Source organism: Heterocephalus glaber, unplaced genomic scaffold, assembly GCF_053883595.1.
Source record: "Heterocephalus glaber isolate CG9 unplaced genomic scaffold, H.glaber_assembly_v1.0 deba00001503, whole genome shotgun sequence".
NCBI classification, from domain to species: domain Eukaryota; kingdom Metazoa; phylum Chordata; class Mammalia; order Rodentia; family Bathyergidae; genus Heterocephalus; species Heterocephalus glaber.
In genome coordinates, this window is record NW_028258323.1 from 2,701,992 (window position 1) to 2,720,630 (window position 18,639).

An 18,639-nucleotide genomic window follows, 5' to 3' on the forward strand; every position below is an offset into this window, starting at 1 on the left:
AGGAAAGGATCGAGTGCTGGTGTTTTAAAGCACAATCAGGGAACTGTGAATAGTACTGCAAAGACCAGGTGGGTGCTCAGTACTGACCTACTTCTTGCTTCAGAGAAAATGAGCTAGACACTCCTTTTTAGTTTCAGAGAGAATGAACTAGACACTACTTTTTGGTTTCAGAGAGGATGAGCTGGATGTGAAAGCTATGAGAGAAACGGTAGAGACTTTAAAAATAAACACAATGCTGGCACAGTTGAGATTTTAGCATTTTCATGATAAAAAGGAAAAATTTCATCATTTATTTCAGAAAATTCAAGCTTTCAAACAAGAGCTGCAAAAACTTTACATGAAAAATGTTTTAAAGTTTTTTTTATCAACATTTTAAGCCTTGGATACTCCTAAATCTTATGAAAGGCATCTTGAAATCTATTCTAGCAAGCAAGAGGGAATAAACAAGATTTGAAAAGGAGGTAGGAGCTAGAGATTCTTAGATCTAGGGAGTTTGGTCCAAAGTCAAAAGCTAGCAAGAAGACAACTTATGGAATGTGAGAAAATAATTGCAAACTATGTATCCCATAAGGAGTTATTTGAAGGGATTCCTGCAAATCAATAGTAAAAAAACCCCAACCAACCAATCAAACAATCAAAACTAACAATTTGATTAAGAAATAGACGAAAGGCACAAGTAGGCATTTGCCCAAAGGACATACAAATAGCTAACAAATATATGAAAAGATGCTCAATATCTCTATCACTAATTATCAGGAAAATGCAAATCAAAATGACAACAAGATAGCATTTTACATCTGCCAGAAAACAAACCAAAGCAAACAAGTTTTGGTGAGGATGTGCAGAAATTGGAATCCTTTTGTCTTGTTGGTGGTATTGTAAAATGTTGATGGTATTATGGAAAATAGTATGAACTTTCTGCAAAGTATTAAAAATAGAACTACAATCCTACTTAGGATTAATAGAACCAGCAATCCTATGTCTGGTTATTTATCCAAATCAGGGTCTTGAGGAGATGCTAGCACTCTTGTGTTCTTTGCAGTACCATTCACAGCAGTCACACATGGAAAGAAACTAAATGCCCATTGATCAATGAATGGATAAAGAAAGTATGATAAACATATACAGTGGAATATTATTTTGCCCTTAAAAAGAAGGAAATTCTGCAATATGAGAAGCACAGATAAATCAAGAAGACATTATGCTAAAGGAAACAAGCCAGTTACCGAAGAACAAATACTTTGTGATCACACTGACAGAATTCGAAAAATAGTTAAACTTGGAATCAGAATGGAATGGTGATGATGAGGGGCTAGGAGGAGGAAGAAGTGGAGGTTTACTAGTAAAGAGATATGAAGTTTCAGTTCTACAAAAATGAGTAGATTCTAGATTGCTGTGAATCAGTGCACGTATAGTTAACAGTATTTTGTGACTTTAGAAGGTAGAACTCATGTTAAACATTCTTATCATTAAAAAAGAAAATAAACAAAAGAATGAATATGACCAAGACTTCACTCTGATAATTTATTCCAAATTCTGTCACAGAATGAATTGGGAGGGGAAATAAGCCAAGTGTTCAGGATTAGATTGTCACTACTATATCCTGGAAAGTAATAATGAAGATTTGAGCAAACACAAAAGCAAAAAGAAAGAAAGGAGAAGGTTAGAGTGTAAAGAAAAATGGGGGCAGTGCTAACAAGATGTGCAGCAGGTTAAAAATAAGGTACATCAGGGTGAGTGTGGGGTTTTCCCATAAATGACCCATCTCACAATGGAGCTTGACACTGTGTATGAACATATGTTCATACACCATCAAAGAGGATTGATTCATAACAACAGGCTTAAATGCAGGAGAGTAGTAAGATAATGACAATGTAATAAATAGTGTTGTTGACCACTGTTGGTGGGAGTATAGACTGCTACAACCACTGTGGAAATCAGTGTGGAGATCCCTCAGAGAACTAGGATTAGAGGTCCCATTTGACCCAGCTATTCCCCTGCTGGGTATCTTTCCAAAAGAATTAAAAGCATCATATAACAGCAGTATATGCATACCCATGTTTATAGTGGCACAGTTTGTAATAGCTAAATCTTGGAAACAGACCAAATGCTCATCAACTGGTGACTGGATAAAAAAGATGTGGTTTTCCTACAAAATGGAGTACTACTCAGCCATAAAGAATGATAAACTAGAGACATTTATAACTACATGGATGGACCTTGAGGCCATACTCTTAAGTGAAATAAATAGGACACATGTGTAAATACCAAATAGTTTCTCTGGTGTGAGAAACTGAAAGTGTAAATGAGGATCAAAATGTATAATAGATAATGTAGAATAGGAAGAAAAGGACCAATGGGGAAGGGAGGGGGAGGGGACAGAAGAGAAAGAAACAAATATGAGAAAAGAAGGAAAAAACAAAAACAAATTTTTGTAAATAGGGAGGGGTGGTGAGGTGGAAGGAAGGGAAGGGGAATGGGGAAAAAAAAAGAACAAGATATATCATGTACAGGTACAAATTCCAATGTTGAATGTGATCATAATGTATACATAAAATGTACCAATAAACTTAATGGGAACAAAAGAATTGACAAAAATAAGATGTTGTTGAGACAACCTTGATTATAGAAAAAAGCAAAGTTAGGATGTCAGATTTTTTTCTCTAGCACTATTCTTTAGAAAGAATGTGCCAAAGAAAATAATTGGAATAAATCAAATGAATTTAGTAGCTAGAAGATTACTGGAAAGTATCTGAAGCTTAATAAGGTATTGAAAACAGAGAATGGCAGAATATTAGAAATTGAAAAGGCTGTAGAGAGCACCTCATTTAATCATTTTCTTAAAAATATCTTTATAGATCATTTGAAAGTACACAAAAGTATCTACAAAAGTAGATAGAAGTACCATGAATCCTGATTAAGCAATTCGACAATTATCAGAAATTCATCTATTTCAATTTATAATCAAACTGATTTATTATTATCCCCACCATAGATAACTATTTCATCTCTAAGAGAAAAGAATTCACTTTTTAAAATAACAAAAATATCATCATACCTTTCAAAATTAACTGCAATTACTATAAAATACCAGGTCAGCATTCAACTTTTCTCTAGTTGCTTATCACTCTCTTTATATATGTTTCTGAAGTCTACCTAAATGTATAATTTCCTTTACCATTTTATTCTTTCTACTACTTTGTTGAAGAAACCAGGTAATGTATCTAGTAAAGTTTCTTCCCCTCTGGACTTTGCTGATCATATCCCAGCGGAGTCATTTTACATATTTTTCTATACTTGTGTTTCCTTTAACCTGGTAAAGATCTGGTCACTGAAGTCCAATTACTTGGCCCGCAGGCTCTCTGGGTGAGGGAGACACACAATATTGGTCTTTTTAAAATTTTATTTTGGTCTAGATATCCTCAGTGTTTAAAAGATTAGTTAAATTGAAACCTGAAAGTAGCTAAGAAAATTAAGTTAGTGGGAAAGTCAAGAATAAAACTCCAGTCTTTTGATTCTCAGCCTCTACCCGTCATTATATCATTACATCACTGTCAACAAATGCTTGCCAAATGACTGTAACTTAGTGAGTACTCCATGAAACATGTGTAAAATATGATCCCAGTACTCACAAAATGATCCAAGCTGGATATGCAGAAGGCCTCCTCTCTTATGACTGTTGAGTTCTTTGGATACTGTCTTTCTCATTTGTTCCCTCCTCTCCAAGCTCACTAGTACTGTCTGAGTTCAGAATTAATATGGTTTTCATCAGCCCCTAAGATAGTTTTTTCAAGTTGTCTTTCCCCATAACAATTTGCTTTCCTCACCCATCTCTGCATTCTTATCAAATGATTTTTCCAAACTGCAAACCTGAATGTTATTTTTCTGCTTTAACATTTTGGTTTGTTCAATTTCTATTATGAGCTCCCTAGTAGCTAGTGGGGCCTGCAGATCTCTCCATCATCTCATTTGTTGCTGCTTCCACCCACCAAATCCCAGTGTACTGAATTCTTGAAGTTTTCTGAATGTGCCAGCGAAGATATGCAGTAATTGTGAGCTCTAGAATTAGACTTGACTTTGATTTTTTGATTACTCCATTTATTAGGTATACAATCCAGGACACACCATTACTATGGCTCACTTTTTTCATCTGAATAGTGGGAATAATCTCAGATATTTTTTCTCTTTCTCTGTGTGTGTGTGTGTGTGTGTGTGTGTGTGTGTAATGAGTGAAATAGTGCAAGTGAAGAACTAGCACGTGAGCCCCAATATGTATGACATGGCAATATATTTGGTTTAATACATTTTCATATCCTTTGCGTCCATTCCTACAACTGCTCCCTTTTCCTTCTTGATAATCTCTGCCCTCTTGATAACCTAGGCAATTTCTAATCTCTGTAAAGATCCTGCTCTGTTGCTCTTTTGTCCAATTGAACTTCTGTATTCCATTGCACTTCTGAACCTTGTAGATATTTTAGTTGTTGTGCCCTACAGCTATATAGTTTTCTCCCTACACAGCTTTGAAAGTTTTAAAGATAAGGACAGGGTTTTTCTTTTAATGTGTTCTTGTTTTTTGTTTCTTCTTATGCTATCCTATAACACAGTCTACTCTGTAATTCAAGGATCAGTAAAGTGAACTAAATTTATGGGATTAAATTAATTGAAAGAACCCATTCAACTAATATTTTATGACTCTACATTTTCTAAGCAACCTTGATGAAACACCTTTCTTTGGATAAGTCATCCAAAGACTCTAACAGGTGACTGGCACACAATGATATGTATTAAGTTTGGTTTCTCTAATTCTTGGGAAATAGACCTTATGATCAGAGGAAGAATGAAAAGACTGGAAAAAGAAAAATATGCAAACCACAGACTAGCTAGATTTCCCTTTGCAAATTAAAAAATCAATACTTTCGCCTACCAATCTACTTAGTGGGGTTTGGTTTTCATGAATAATTTCAATAGTAATGGATTACTACTGCCAGATTTAGTAATTTTTCTACACTGATAGAAAAATATATGGAAATGAATAGCAAGAGCTGTACAGAACCCCCTTCAAAGTAAAATGAAACCTCATTTGTGTGACAAAAGGGGCCACATAAATGAAAGATCTAAAAAATTTATTTTACAAAAATTAAATCTGCCTCTTAGTAGCTGAATCCTCAAAAGAATTTTAAATTTTATTCTCAGCATCATGTTTAAGCAAATATATCTCATACAGCCTGATTAATCATGACATGAGTCGCTGAAGCATATTTCAGCAATAAAAACAAAATAATCAATATTAAAAAACTTATTATTGAGCTCCTTTCCTTTATTATTTGGTTTCTTTTTTTCTTCTTTCACCAATGCAGAATTGTGTCTGATGATAGCAAGTTTTCCTTTCTTTCAACATAATGAAAACTTGAGTAATTATAAAATTTTTAAATGGTTAAATCTTTTGCTATTTATTTTAATTCAAATCCAGTATATTATTATATATATTTGGAACTCAAACTATTCATCTTCATCTAAACCTTCAATTAAATTCCACAATGCAAACCTCTTGGCACTGGGACTACGTTTCATGTTTATTCAACAGAGCCTGTGTCTTGAAAAAGTGTTGAAGTTTGGGGGTATTCTGGTGAGACTCCACATTCTGACATCACCTTGGCCACGACAGTGATTGGCTGCTGAAAGGCAAAGAAAGGTTTATAGCGAGCAAGAGCAAGTGAATGAGTGTGAGGGCAGAGGAGGCACTCAATCTGTGTCCCTCACTGGTCAGCCTGTCTACTTGCTCCAGCATTGCCACAGGGTAAGACTCAATCTGACAGCTTCCTGCCTTAGGACCAGGCACTCCACACTCACATCTCTGTCTTGGCTTTGAGTTTGTATTTAAATGTGAATCTCACTGCATTGTGTAGAACAGCTATGTGATTTATCATTTGCTTACCCTTAAACTAGTCCCTCTGATTTTATTTTCTTTCCAAAGGGCTTAGCTTGTTAATCTAAGTATGTAAATAAGCTCTTAATATTATGAACATGAACTAGAAAATGATGCTTCTTGCTTTCTATTTCTGCTCATGATAGAGTGCTGTTTGTTTTCTCACTATGGTGCTTTCAGGATAAATTGGCTGAAATATTATTTTGCATTTGTAATTTTGCCTGGGTATATGCTTATTTCTCCATAAATTATACCTGTAATTAAGTCTGTACTTCAGGTATATTTAAGGTATTATATATTAGGTTTCACGGTGTTAATATCCTATAGCTCTAAAATCATTATGGAAAAATATGGTACTGAAGAAGTAAGTTATTTTGGTAACTTATTATATTCTTCCCAATAAAAACTTCTAATCAGATTGTCAAAATAATCCTTGAAGAATTGTCTGAGTTAGTAGTGGTCACTACAGATGCCTGCTTTTTGATGAATCACAAAGTAAATAAAATGAGATTTATGGGGCAGGCAATTGCCATACACATAAATTACTTAGTTCTTTAAAAAATATTGTCCCTGCCATGTTTTCATCTAGTTATTTTATGACTTTTATGAGAAATTTATGTAATCGTTAACTCTTTCTAGAGTTACATGTTTTAAGATTTTAGTTTTATAAAATATTATAAATATTATCCAAGGCGTTTTTGTGGTGCTGAATGGCAATAATCTTTGGTTTTGCTGCTGGGCTCCACTATGGGCTGCAAAGATCAAAGCATTTTTCAAAGCTCCACCATAGCTACGCAAGCTTCTTTAGCAGGTGGACTGTGAGGAAGTGTGTAGGTCCACTCTGCCACACAAATGGAGAGTGATGTAGGAGCCAGGCCTCACAACTTACTCTGTGTATGTTTATGTTAGGGTCAGATACTCCATATGGATGCAACGGATCTTGAGTGATGAGGACAAAATGGGAAAATCTACTTGCAGAGTACAATATATTACATGGAATTTGGACATTTTAGTTATTGTTTTTTGAGGTGTGCTTATGGGAACATTGCCATCATTGTTTCCCATTGCTACCAAAATACTCCCAAACTGTCACTAGGTACAAGACAGCTCCATCACTTACATGTATGTAAATGCAAGTCAGCAGATGTTAGCAAGCCTTTGGCTAAATTTGTTCAACCTCTAGATGATAGAATTTTTAATTAGAATTTTATCAAATACAATAAAATTAAAATAGGATAGGATTTCACTACCTCCTCTCACTTGTGAGGAATCTGTGAGGAAGTGAGGATCTTTACATGGCTGCAAAGCCCAGTGCTGTTAGGAACTAATCCCACTTTGAGAGCTGCATCAACTGTACCATAAGATTGCAGTCTCCATCCATGCCTAGCACCCAACAGGATCTCTGATTCAACCTATTAGAGTCTCCCACACTAGCAGATGAAAAACCTAATGGAGCTGTAGACCAGTCTAATTTTGAATCATCTCTGATCTCCCAAGAGGAGGCTCTGAAGAACTTTTCTCATAGCATGGCTATTGAGTGTTATATGCTATGAGGACAGTACTTCATATGTCATGCCCTGCCCCCACACACGTATGGCCATGCACACACACACACACACACACACACACACACACACACACAAAAGAAGTATTCCAAGATATTCATAGGATAAAGATCCTACCTCCTATTTTACAAATGAACTTTTATTGCAAAACCTATGTCCAAAAGCTGGAAAGTGTTTATAGCTCATTGCACAAAAGCAATCATTTAAACATATTCAAGTTTTGCCTAGTTTTTAATTATAAACAAACAGCGTGCCTAACTATGGCCACAGTTCAGTCTTCATAGCTGAATTGCCCATGTCAGCGATAGCCCCTTGCAGTGAGGAAATAGTCTTCCAATGACAGGTCACAGCAAAAGAGGCTAAAAGCAAATATGAAACTCAGCAGAACTCAGAAGGGCAGAGTCAGTCTTCTACAACTCAAATGGAAGGAACAATTTGAAAACAAATGTAGAAATATGTTTTTCTGTTTTGGTTTGGGTTTTTTTGGGGGTGTGTGTGTGTGTTTGTGTGTTGTTTTGATTTTGTGCTGGGGAGTGAATCCAGGGCCTTACATGTGCTAAGCAAGTGCTCTCCCATTAGACTACATCCCCAGCCAAGAAATTTGGTTTTAATCAGCCCAAATGTTGATTAGACAGAAGTGAGAACAAATTAAACACTTTGTCTTTAGATATGAGCAAAAAAGCAGGCACTTAATTTTAATGTTTATTAACCTCACCACTTCATTAATTTCAGAAATCATCATCAAAATGAAGACTGCTTTAATTTTGCTCAGCATCTTGGGGATGGCCTGTGCACTCTCTGTAAGTTCTTTATAAAAACCTAATAGTTATTTTTCCAATTTTGTCTTTTTTATGTAAAAAAGAGTATATGTAATAATTAAATGCCCTTTTAAAACAGATGAAAAATTTGCATAGAAGATTCAAGTTAGAAGATTCTGAAGAAAACGGGGTAATTAACGTCATCATAGTTCTTTGGCCTAGATTTGCTTTGGAGTTATTGAGTCTCAAAAATGAATATAACATTTATTTTGTTTGTCCAGGTCTTTAAGTACAGGCCACGATATTATCTTTATAAGCATGGCTACTTTTACCCTCCTCTGAAACAGTTTGCAGTTCAGGTAAGCATAGAAATTTATTTTCTTTTTTTCTATTGCAATTTAAAGTGATCAAATTTAACATCAAAACACTTAAATTCAACTCGCATGAATTCACCCAGAAAGACTGCTTATTAGAGAAAGCTGTTTTTCACATAATAAAGTCAATTTCTAAGTTTTCTCTTAAAGCAGAGATAGTCACACATAAATCATTTAGGCCCCAATCTAGAATGACATAAAACCAAACACCTTGGCATATGGAGTTCAGGTGTTTTGGCTTACAGACAAAAGCAAATTGTTTTCTATCATTCACAATTAAGCCCATGATAAGTTCATTGTCACATGATAATTCAGTCAATACTGTCACACAGCTGTTTTATATCTGACAATCAGAGTTCTCTAATTGGTAAGGAGAAAAATTGGTTTCATAAATAGCAGTAACCTTAAAAAGACACTTTGATAAGGACAATTTAGCCTGTACAGTTGACAGAGCTGTATGTCACATATTTCAGCAGAGTTATAATGGACCTGTAGCTCAAGAACTGCAGAGGGAAGAGAGAAATTCACAAAGTGCATCAAATAGCTTGTGAGAAAACCAAAACATCCCTAAAATTTGTAAATAAAAAGGAAAATAACTAATACCAAAAATAAGAGTTTCCATTTTTACTAGGTTACCTGTAAAGAGAACCTTTGAAAACTAGAGGCTGTGGTGTTGACTTTAAATATGCAGCAAACCAGATTCCACTATTTTTATTACTGAACAGTTTAGATTCTGAGAATCAGTTAGCACCATTGGACCCAGGACTCCCGGGACCCTAAAAGCAGCTGAGATGCTCAAATCGCTGCATTAGCATAGTGGCTTGGCACTGCATCTTACCATGTGTCAGGCTGACCCCACTAACTCACACAATGGTAGGACATGGCCATTTTAAAGTATTTCTAGCACCATCATAATTATGGGGAGTTTGTGAAGCCACAGAAATATGAGCATAAATGAAATAAGAGTTGCGGGTTTTCTGAATTGTCTTCTATTGCTTGGTTCACCTCAGGCCCAGAAATAAACTGCTCATTTGGAACTTTGTTCTCTGTGTTAAACTAAACAAAAAAGTAAATTCAAGTTTCTGACTAGCTCCTCAACTTTTTTTGAAGTATCTGATACTTAGCTATATGCATTCTCAGCTAGATATTTTTATGAGTACATATGTGTGGTTCAACTAAAATATCCATAGTAAAATGATATCGGGAGAAGTTAAATTTTCATTATTGATACATCCAAATTTCAAAAACCTTAATATACAAAATTTTCACCAATTATATGTAGTAGGTTTATCTCAACTAATGTTTAGTTTGTCTGATAATTACTTTAAAATAAAAATAAAACATATCTACTGACCCATCAAGCCAGTATTTATGACCTATTTTCCTACTTTGCAAAATTTGAAGGTCCTTAAATATATTAAATTAGATATTTAGTGTCCAGAATTGTCACCTTCAAATGCATTAAGCTGTATAGGCTTTGAAATTTTTGTCTTATTCAGAAAAATCTGTGTTCGTATACAATCATTTCTGAAATACCAACCTGCCTGAAATATGTCATGTGGATTACACAGCTACCAGCAGTCTCCTATAGCTTACCTATCTGCTAGGAGGAACCAGTAGGATCAAGCGATAAATTGGCAATAGGGCATAAATGAAAGCAAGGGAGGAAAAAGGAAGTGTCAATATTTCAAGTCATTGCAACAGCTTTTAAGTCATTCTCCCAGATTGAAGGGTGGTATGGTTGAGCCAGGGAGAAAGCCAGAGGTGAGGAGGCATGTAGAATGGCTAGAACACTCTTGCTGAGAAAAACAGCTCTGATTTGTAAATATACTGTCTGCTATATTTAATTTAACTAACAAGTAGAAATAGTTCAAATACAATAATCTGCTTCATGCCTGCTCTGGGTTGAAGACACAACCATTAAGGTCAGAGCATGGAAGGGAGACCTAATTATTCTCTTTCCACCCGAGGTTATTCTTGGCTGGAGGGACAAACATTCCCTTTCCCTGAGTGGATGATGTGGCCATCTGTGAGTGAGGCTGGTAGGGACAGCCCTGGCAGAAGGACAACATGAGTGTTTCTCCCACATGATTTCTAACGCAGAGCTCAGGGGCTTTCTGCAACCATGTTCTCTCCACATGGGACATATGGCTGGGACATCAGAACCATAGCTAAAATGTACAGGGCAGGAAATGAAAGAATTTGAAGCTGACTATTCATTTGATGCCTGGTACCCTTAGCAGTAGCTGCAGAAAAGATAGGAAAATTGCATATTTGGTTTGGATTGTCTTTGGTAGAAAGATAAAGTATCTCCTCTGTTGTCTTTAAGGTTGATAACACATATTCAGATTTACATTTCCTTTTTTAAAAAGTAGTAAAGCTTGGGCTGGGAATGTAGCTCAGTGGTGAAGCACTTGCTTGGGATTCATGAGTCTCTGGGTTGGATACAGGCACTGAAAAACTGTAAAACTCATTAACTTATAATTACATTTTTACATACAGATTCTTTGGGTTACTTTATTCTCATTTCTTATTAACCTCTTTAAGGAATGCTATTCTGTGAATCTCTTGAATGAGTAGTTTTCTTTATATACTTACCTCATATATATAAATTAACCTTATTTTTAAAAAATAGCTTGAGTTAGGTGGAAAGATTACAGATACCACTTTAATTTCTTTCAAATAACATTCGGATTTAAATTCACCCAGGCCTCATTATTTAAGAGAATCATCTAGTAACAATTTGCACTTGATAATAAGCCGAATCATCATTTTATTTATGTTTTTTGTTTTTTGTTTTTGGAGTTTTTTTGGTACCAGGGATCGAACTTGGGACCTTGGACTTGGGAGGCAGATGGCGGAACCACTGAGCTAAATCCCCAGCCCCAGGAAAAATCATAATTTGACCTCTGATTCCTTCTCTGTAAAATTAAAACACTGGACCTAATGATTCCTTCATTCTTTCATATTGGAACAATCCTGTGATTCTTTACTCTAGTTTTTCCATACAACATGTGTCAACATAGTGTCAATGCTGTGGGGTTGAAAATTTCATAAATGCCAAATACCTTCCTCACATTAGTATGAGACATGTTCTAAGTGAATAACTCATTCAAACTGGTGATATTAATCAGTTTCAGTATTTTTATTTTATCTTATTTCAAACAGCGGGAAATTTTAGTTGATGTTGACTGTATATGTACACACATACACATATATATTTTTTTTCTTTAGGGTAATAGTGACTCTTCTGAAGAAAATGGAAATGGTGATAGTTCAGAAGAAGAGGAGGAAGAAGATGTAAGAAATTTTTAGTCTTTTTACAAAACAAGCCAGGCAGCACAAAAACAAATAGGAAAGTAGTCTACTGTAATCTGGACTTAGCAAATAGCTGCTGCCACTTTACTAACTGCCCACAGTCTACTATTTTGAACAAGAGGGATGTTATTTTAACTAAAATCAACTAAAATAACCTGTTTAAAACACTCCTACAGTTTGGGTTTAAAGTTACCTATGAATGGTACACAAAAACAAAAATGTCTCTGTTTTTAGTGAAAGAAGTATAAAATCTGCTGAAAAACAACAGGAAGTATTTATATATACGTGGATGATGAAAACCTGAGTGAACATGATGGGAGATGACCAGTAAATAATTATCCTAAACTCAACATAATACTTGTTTTAAGGACTAAACTTTAGAAATTCAGTTTCTTAAGCTGGTAGTCTAAAAACGCCAATTGATATCATCTAGAAAGGTACTGTCATTCATCTGCCTTTCATAATGAACAGAATTGGGTTGTCATTTTAAATGAGAATTTCATGAACATTTTGTGTAATAATAAAATTTACATTTTATGGAAATTAAAACACTCAGAATATATACACATCTTCCTAAATAGTTATACAAATTAGTGTAGTCCATGGCTAAAATTAATCTACATATCTTGGAAATTGTGCTATCTTATTTATAATTAACACTCTTGCCTAAGGAAACATACTAATTAGGATGCATTTTCCTGGATAGTCAATTTTAGCTATGCACTGGTTTGGAAACTTCTAAATTCAGGTATTCTTGGGTGGTACTCATGAATAGACAATGACAGTAAAAAAAGAGATTACATATAAGGGTCAGCTACCTTGAAAACAAAACTGCTGTGGGAACATGAAAGGTGACAAATTATTAGTTTGGTTTTTTTTTAAGTACCATTTCCCATACCCTAATTACACTAATAGCTTAAAGGGAGACCTTACAAGAATGCCCCGCCAGTACTAGGAAAAATGCCACCTACTAAATCCCACAAAATTCTCCCTGGAGTTTCACATAGCAATCTTCCACAAAAACTAAGCTAGGGTTATCTATCTAACTACAGCTGTTTGCCTTACAGTGATCATAAAATTACCTTTACAGCTACATTTCCTGATTAGACTGCTTATCTTCTGACTGTGGTTCTTCATTTGTGGTAGTGGATGAGGATGGAGGAAGATTGGGTCTCTAATGAAGTCATGCACATGCAAAATTTTGCCAACCTCCCTCTGAACATATATATCCTCCCAGATCCTATCTACAAGCTCCTCTTGATGTAGTAGATCAGAGGTTAGAATAGCGTTTGAGGGAAGAATAGAGCTACACCCTCTTTTAGATCTCCTCACACTGCCTAGCATAATTTTTTTACACATATGTGGCACCCAGTAAATATTTGGTGGTTTTGTTTTGAAACTTCAGAGGAACAGCGATCATTCGTTAAAAATAATAATAATTGAGGGCCCAGGGATTTAGTTCAGTGTTTCCACTGCCTGCCTCACAAGTGCAAGGTCCGGAGTTCAATACCCAGTACAAAATAATAATAATAATAATAATAATTAATAATAATAATAGAAATGTGAATGGATAAAAAACGGAAATCTTCTACCCTGAAGAGATTTTGGAAAGGCATTCTTTCTCATTTCTTCTCCAAAATTTCAGAGACAGTTTAGGCTAAACATAGAATCCCCAGGAATTGTAGTCACGTGAGGAAGATGCCTGGGCATACATTTTTGGTCCACTCCTAAACTATTTAACCTCACTTTGAAAATGCTGAAACACACAAGAAAATTGTCATGGTTATGTAGCTCGTTGAAATTTCAGAAACAGAACAGATGAGTGAAATCAGCACTCATGTACAAAAGTAGCATGTGCCTTCTGCTCCATTCTATTCATTAATTGACCCCCAGTATTCTGACAACCACTATTCTGATTCTAACGGGTTTGGGGACTTATATATATATAGGCTTACATAACATGGGCTCTTCTATGTGTGTTTTCTTCTCTCAGCTTCAGAGATTCATCTGTATTGTTCTGTCATTTTAAATCACTCAGTCTTATTGTCAGAATTTCATGTGTGAATTTATTAAAATGTATCATTCTTCTGTTGATGACCATTTAGGTAGTTTCCAAGTTAGGGCTATTAGAAAGAATATTTCTATGAACATTGCAGAACTCCTGTTGAATATCTGCATTCCCTTATGGAGACCATTTACCCAAAAGTGAAATTTCTGAACCAATGGATGTATATGTGTTCCACCTTAGTAGATGCAACCAATCAACTTTCCAAAGCAGATATAATGATGTAAATTCCCACTGTCAGTGTGTGAGGGTTCCTGTTTCTCCACATTCTCACTAATACTTGTTTATTTCAGTCATCTAATTGACTACACACAAATCATTTATCTCATTGGACCTCGGCCTTCCTCTCCTGTGAAATAAGGATACAGGATGCAGCTAGTATATGCTTAAGACTCTTTCCAGGCATGCTAATAACTTCTCAAACCACTCAAAGGTTTAGTCTGTTGAATAAAGCTCAAAAATGAAAACCTAGAGAGACAAAATCGTATCTGTGGGGACTGGACACAATTAGCTATGACATAGTTATGGAGTAGGCTCTGGTAGTAGTAAGACTCTTCATTGAAACTGAAGAATTTACAAATTTAATGAAACAAAAATATTCTGCTTTGGTCACTCTGTGTCAATAAGACAAGCTAAATCTGGGTTTTGTTTGCTTGTTTGTTTGAAATCTTAAAGTTATCTTAACATTACAATCTCCTAAAATCATTTAAAATGAATCTAGTTTCCGGTATTCACTTAAAGTTAATAAGGTCTCTATATATAAACCCTTGACTTTTATTATTGGCTAAGAGTTACATTTGGAAATTAGCTCAATTAAACAACTCCCTAAAAGGATGGAATTAAGATAGATTAGTATAATGTTTGCAAACATAAGCATTCATTGAACAGTGTAAGTCTTCAAGCAATAATATAATACACTACTAAGAATTTCTTAGACTATTTATTTTCTATTTCCTACCGAAAAAGTGACTTTGTGTCAGGTGTTTGAAACACAAATACTTTTGAATTGGTAAAATAGAAAGCAGAAAAATGTAAAATGCACTTTCATGTGGCAAATAGGATTAGATAACTTGGAGTTCTTAGAATTGAGAAGTACAAATGTCAAAAGCAGAAGCAGAAGGATAAGCGGCCAAGGGATATAAAGATTTTCAAAAGAGTGGTCCACAGCTCCAATAAATCTTGAGCTATCTTCCAGCTACAGTAAGTATTTTTGCTATGGATATTTTCACCAGGAGACTTCAAATGAAGAAGAAAACAATGAAGATTCTAACGGGAATGAAGATGAAGACTCTGAGGCTGAGAACACCACACTTTCTACCATAACACCTGGCTATGGAGAAGAAACCACTCCTGGAACAGATTACATAGGGTTAGCTGCAATCCAACTTCCAAAGAAGGTAATAATTCCTCTGGGAGGTTAAGTCTGTTTTCTTTTCTTTATGGAAGTCCAAGGTTGTTCCCACACTACACTCATGGTGGTTGATACTATGTCCATTAATCTGTTGAAAAAGCAAGAACAGGCATCATTTCCCTATATATAAATAAGGAAAGATCTCCTCCCAGGCAGTTCTTTCCTCATGTCATTACATGACTTTTTACATTTTAACAGAAGACCAAAAACAGTCAATGAAAAACAGATAAAAGGTCCTAGAGGGAACACTGCCTCTCAGGGGAGGGGATTTCAGGACAGAGAAAGTGAGTAGGAAAGTTATGGTAAGTATCTCCACCCGAGAAAGCTTATCATGCTCATCTCCCCACACAAAGCACGTTACCAGTGTCGTCATGATGAGGGGTCAGAGCCCCACCAACCTTTGGTGAGTTGGAGCAGCCCCCATTCAGTGACAACCAGAACAAGGCTGTTGGCATACAGTACTGCGTGGCATGCAGCAATGGCCTTAAGTTGAAACTGTTTCACACTTAAATTTGGATCCCCTCAAACCTTTCCTTCCAGGCTGGGGATATAGGAAACAAGGCTACCAAAAAAGAAGAAAGTGATGAAGAAGAGGAGGAGGAAGAGAATGAAAATGAGAATAATGAAGCAGAAGTGGATGGAAATGAACAAGCTGTGAACGGCACCAGCACCAACAGCACGGAGGTGGAGAATGGCAATGGCAGCAGTGGTGCGGACAATGGAGAAGAAGGGGACAAAGAAAGTGTCACAGAAGCCAACACACCCGGAACCACCATGTCTGCAGGGCAGAGCACTGGCAGCTCAAAGACAACACCCTCTCCAAATGGTGTGTTTGAACCCACAACCCCAGCCCCCGAGGTCTATGGGTCCACCCCCCCACCCTATGGAAAGACCACCACAGCTGAGTATGGTGCTGAGTACGAGCAAACAGGTGCCAATGAATACGACCCTGGGTATGAAGTGTATGACAATGAGAACGGGGGGCCGCGTGGGGACAATTACCGAGCCTATGAAGATGAGTACAGCTACTACAAAGGCCGAGGCTATGATGGCTATGATGGTCAAGATTACTACTACCACCAGTGAAGGCCAGTCTGGGATGGAGTCACTGTGCCGGCTTACAGCTGGCTACCAGTTTCCAAGTCACCTCAGGAAAGTGCAATGTATCCAGTGTGCGTGGAATGGCATGGAATGGCAGTGCTGCTCCTAAGTGAGTTTCTGTAATTGCTCTGCCACTACAGGCTCTTGTTGCTTTTCCCTGCTGTGTTTCTGAAAGGTTGTTGTAAATCAGGAGCATTTATCAAGCAGTACACAAACCCAGAAGATGGAATTAGATTGAACTTTTTGAGGTTGTAGCTCTATAAATAGCATTTGCAATGTGTTCATTCTATTACTAATTGCCTAAATGTACTCTTTATACATGAGTACTTCTGAGGAGAGACCCATTGATGTTATGATGCTGTAAACAATAAATGTGTAATTGCTAATCACACCACCTATCCAACATTGTATATTAAGGTGGATTATCATCCTCATGTATTTTTATGTGATCTGTATGTATGTTCTATCTATAGGTTTTATCACAAATAAAAAGCAATCCTTCAAATGTATTATAATTAAGAAGAAAAGTGAGAGTATTTCCACTGTAGTATAACACATAGAAGAACTCTAAACACTTTCTCTTGGGTAAATCATGCTGGTGGGCAGGGTCAGCCCTATACATTAAGGAAAAGAAGAGCTTTTCTGAGAGTTGTCATATTTAACAAATATAAATAAAGGATGCCTGCTTGAATTTGCATTACAGAAAAATAATTTAAAATTTTTAGTACAAGTATGCCCATGAAAATTTGGTCCCTGTGAAATATCTGGGACATAACTATGAAATAAATGATTCACTATTTATCTAACACTCAACTTTAAATGAGTGTCCTATGTTTTTTCTGGCAACCTTACCCTTTCCAATTTGATTTTAGATGTGATAGGAGATGGAATGGGGTAAACACTCTCTCTCTCTCTCTCTCTCTCTCTCTCTCTCACACACACACACACACGCGCGCACGCACTGATATACAAAGCCTTCACAGCAGTGTACACTTTTAACATAAACATGAAGGCACATTTCAAATGAGAATAGTGAAGAAAAGTAGGTAGTTGAAGAAAACAAGAAGAGAAAAAATTATTCCTCCTTTATTCATTGTAAGCTGGATAAACACCTCCTGCAAAGCCAGACAATGTTCAGATGCTGACCCTATGAAAATGAAGAGCCCTTTCCTTAGAGTGACACCAGTTTGATAGCTAAGAGTTGTCAGATGCAGCATGCATCAACTTTTTATTTTGAAAAAATATCCAGTCTTTGGAAAAGTTGGAAGATGAGTAAGGAAGGACCCTTATTATGCCTTTCACCTACACTCCCCAGTGGTCAATGTTTTGCCACATCTATATCCTCTCTGTACTCTGTGTGTGTGTGTGTGTGTGTGCGCGCGCGCGCGCGTGCACGTGGTCGCACTTCTTTGCCAAACCATTGAAGAGGAGGTTGCAGACAAATGAAGCTTCACCCCTAAACACTATAGAATTTAGTGTAAAACAAAGAATTTTCCTGCTTAGCACAATACCATTCACATCTTCATTCTCTAGAGGTTTAATGTAGATACAACAATTAGAATATGCACTGTATATTCAAAATTTCCCCATTATCACAACAATGCCCTTCTCATTTAGTCTCCACAAAACTCTCTCATGTAGGTATCATCATACTAAGTTTACTGATGAAAAGACTGGCGTACAAGGAGATGACAAGCAGCTGAACTGGAGGTGAGATGTGGGCAGCCTGGCTTAGGCTCGCTCTTTATCAGCAAGCATTACTCTCTTGTCTGCCTATTCATCAGCAGGGATGGGCAGGCAGTCACTAATGGTGGAAATCTTGCTGGAAATAGCCTTATCCTACACTCACAATTTTCTTTGGACAAACCATACTTTATTACTTGAATCCTAAGGAATATTTTCAAATCCAGGATCTTCTCATATTTTTGGCATATCTTTCTATACAGGCAGGCTAGTCTTGCACAAAATACACAAGCTCTGGAGTTAGATGTGCTTGAATAATGGTATTATTAAGAGTAATTTATCTTCCCTAACCTTTCCTCCCTTATTTCCTATATCAGGGTAGTCTTTCCAAGTTGCTGTCCAGAGTGTGACACATCAGGAGGAACTTCCCATCAGCAC

The 18,639-nt window shown here is 36.3% G+C and overlaps 1 protein-coding gene across 1 annotated transcript; it reads left to right on the forward strand.

Moving 5' to 3' along the window:
• Positions 1-5,729: 5,729 nt before the first annotated feature.
• Ibsp (integrin binding sialoprotein) lies at positions 5,730-17,329 on the forward strand. Its single transcript, XM_021248781.2, has 7 exons — positions 5,730-5,797; positions 8,224-8,291; positions 8,389-8,439; positions 8,531-8,608; positions 11,858-11,923; positions 15,239-15,403; positions 15,958-17,329. Exons 2-7 carry the CDS (start codon positions 8,238-8,240, stop codon positions 16,501-16,503), a joined length of 960 nt encoding a protein of 319 aa, XP_021104440.1. The 5' UTR covers positions 5,730-5,797; positions 8,224-8,237; the 3' UTR covers positions 16,504-17,329.
• The last annotated feature ends 1,310 nt before the right edge of the window (positions 17,330-18,639 follow it).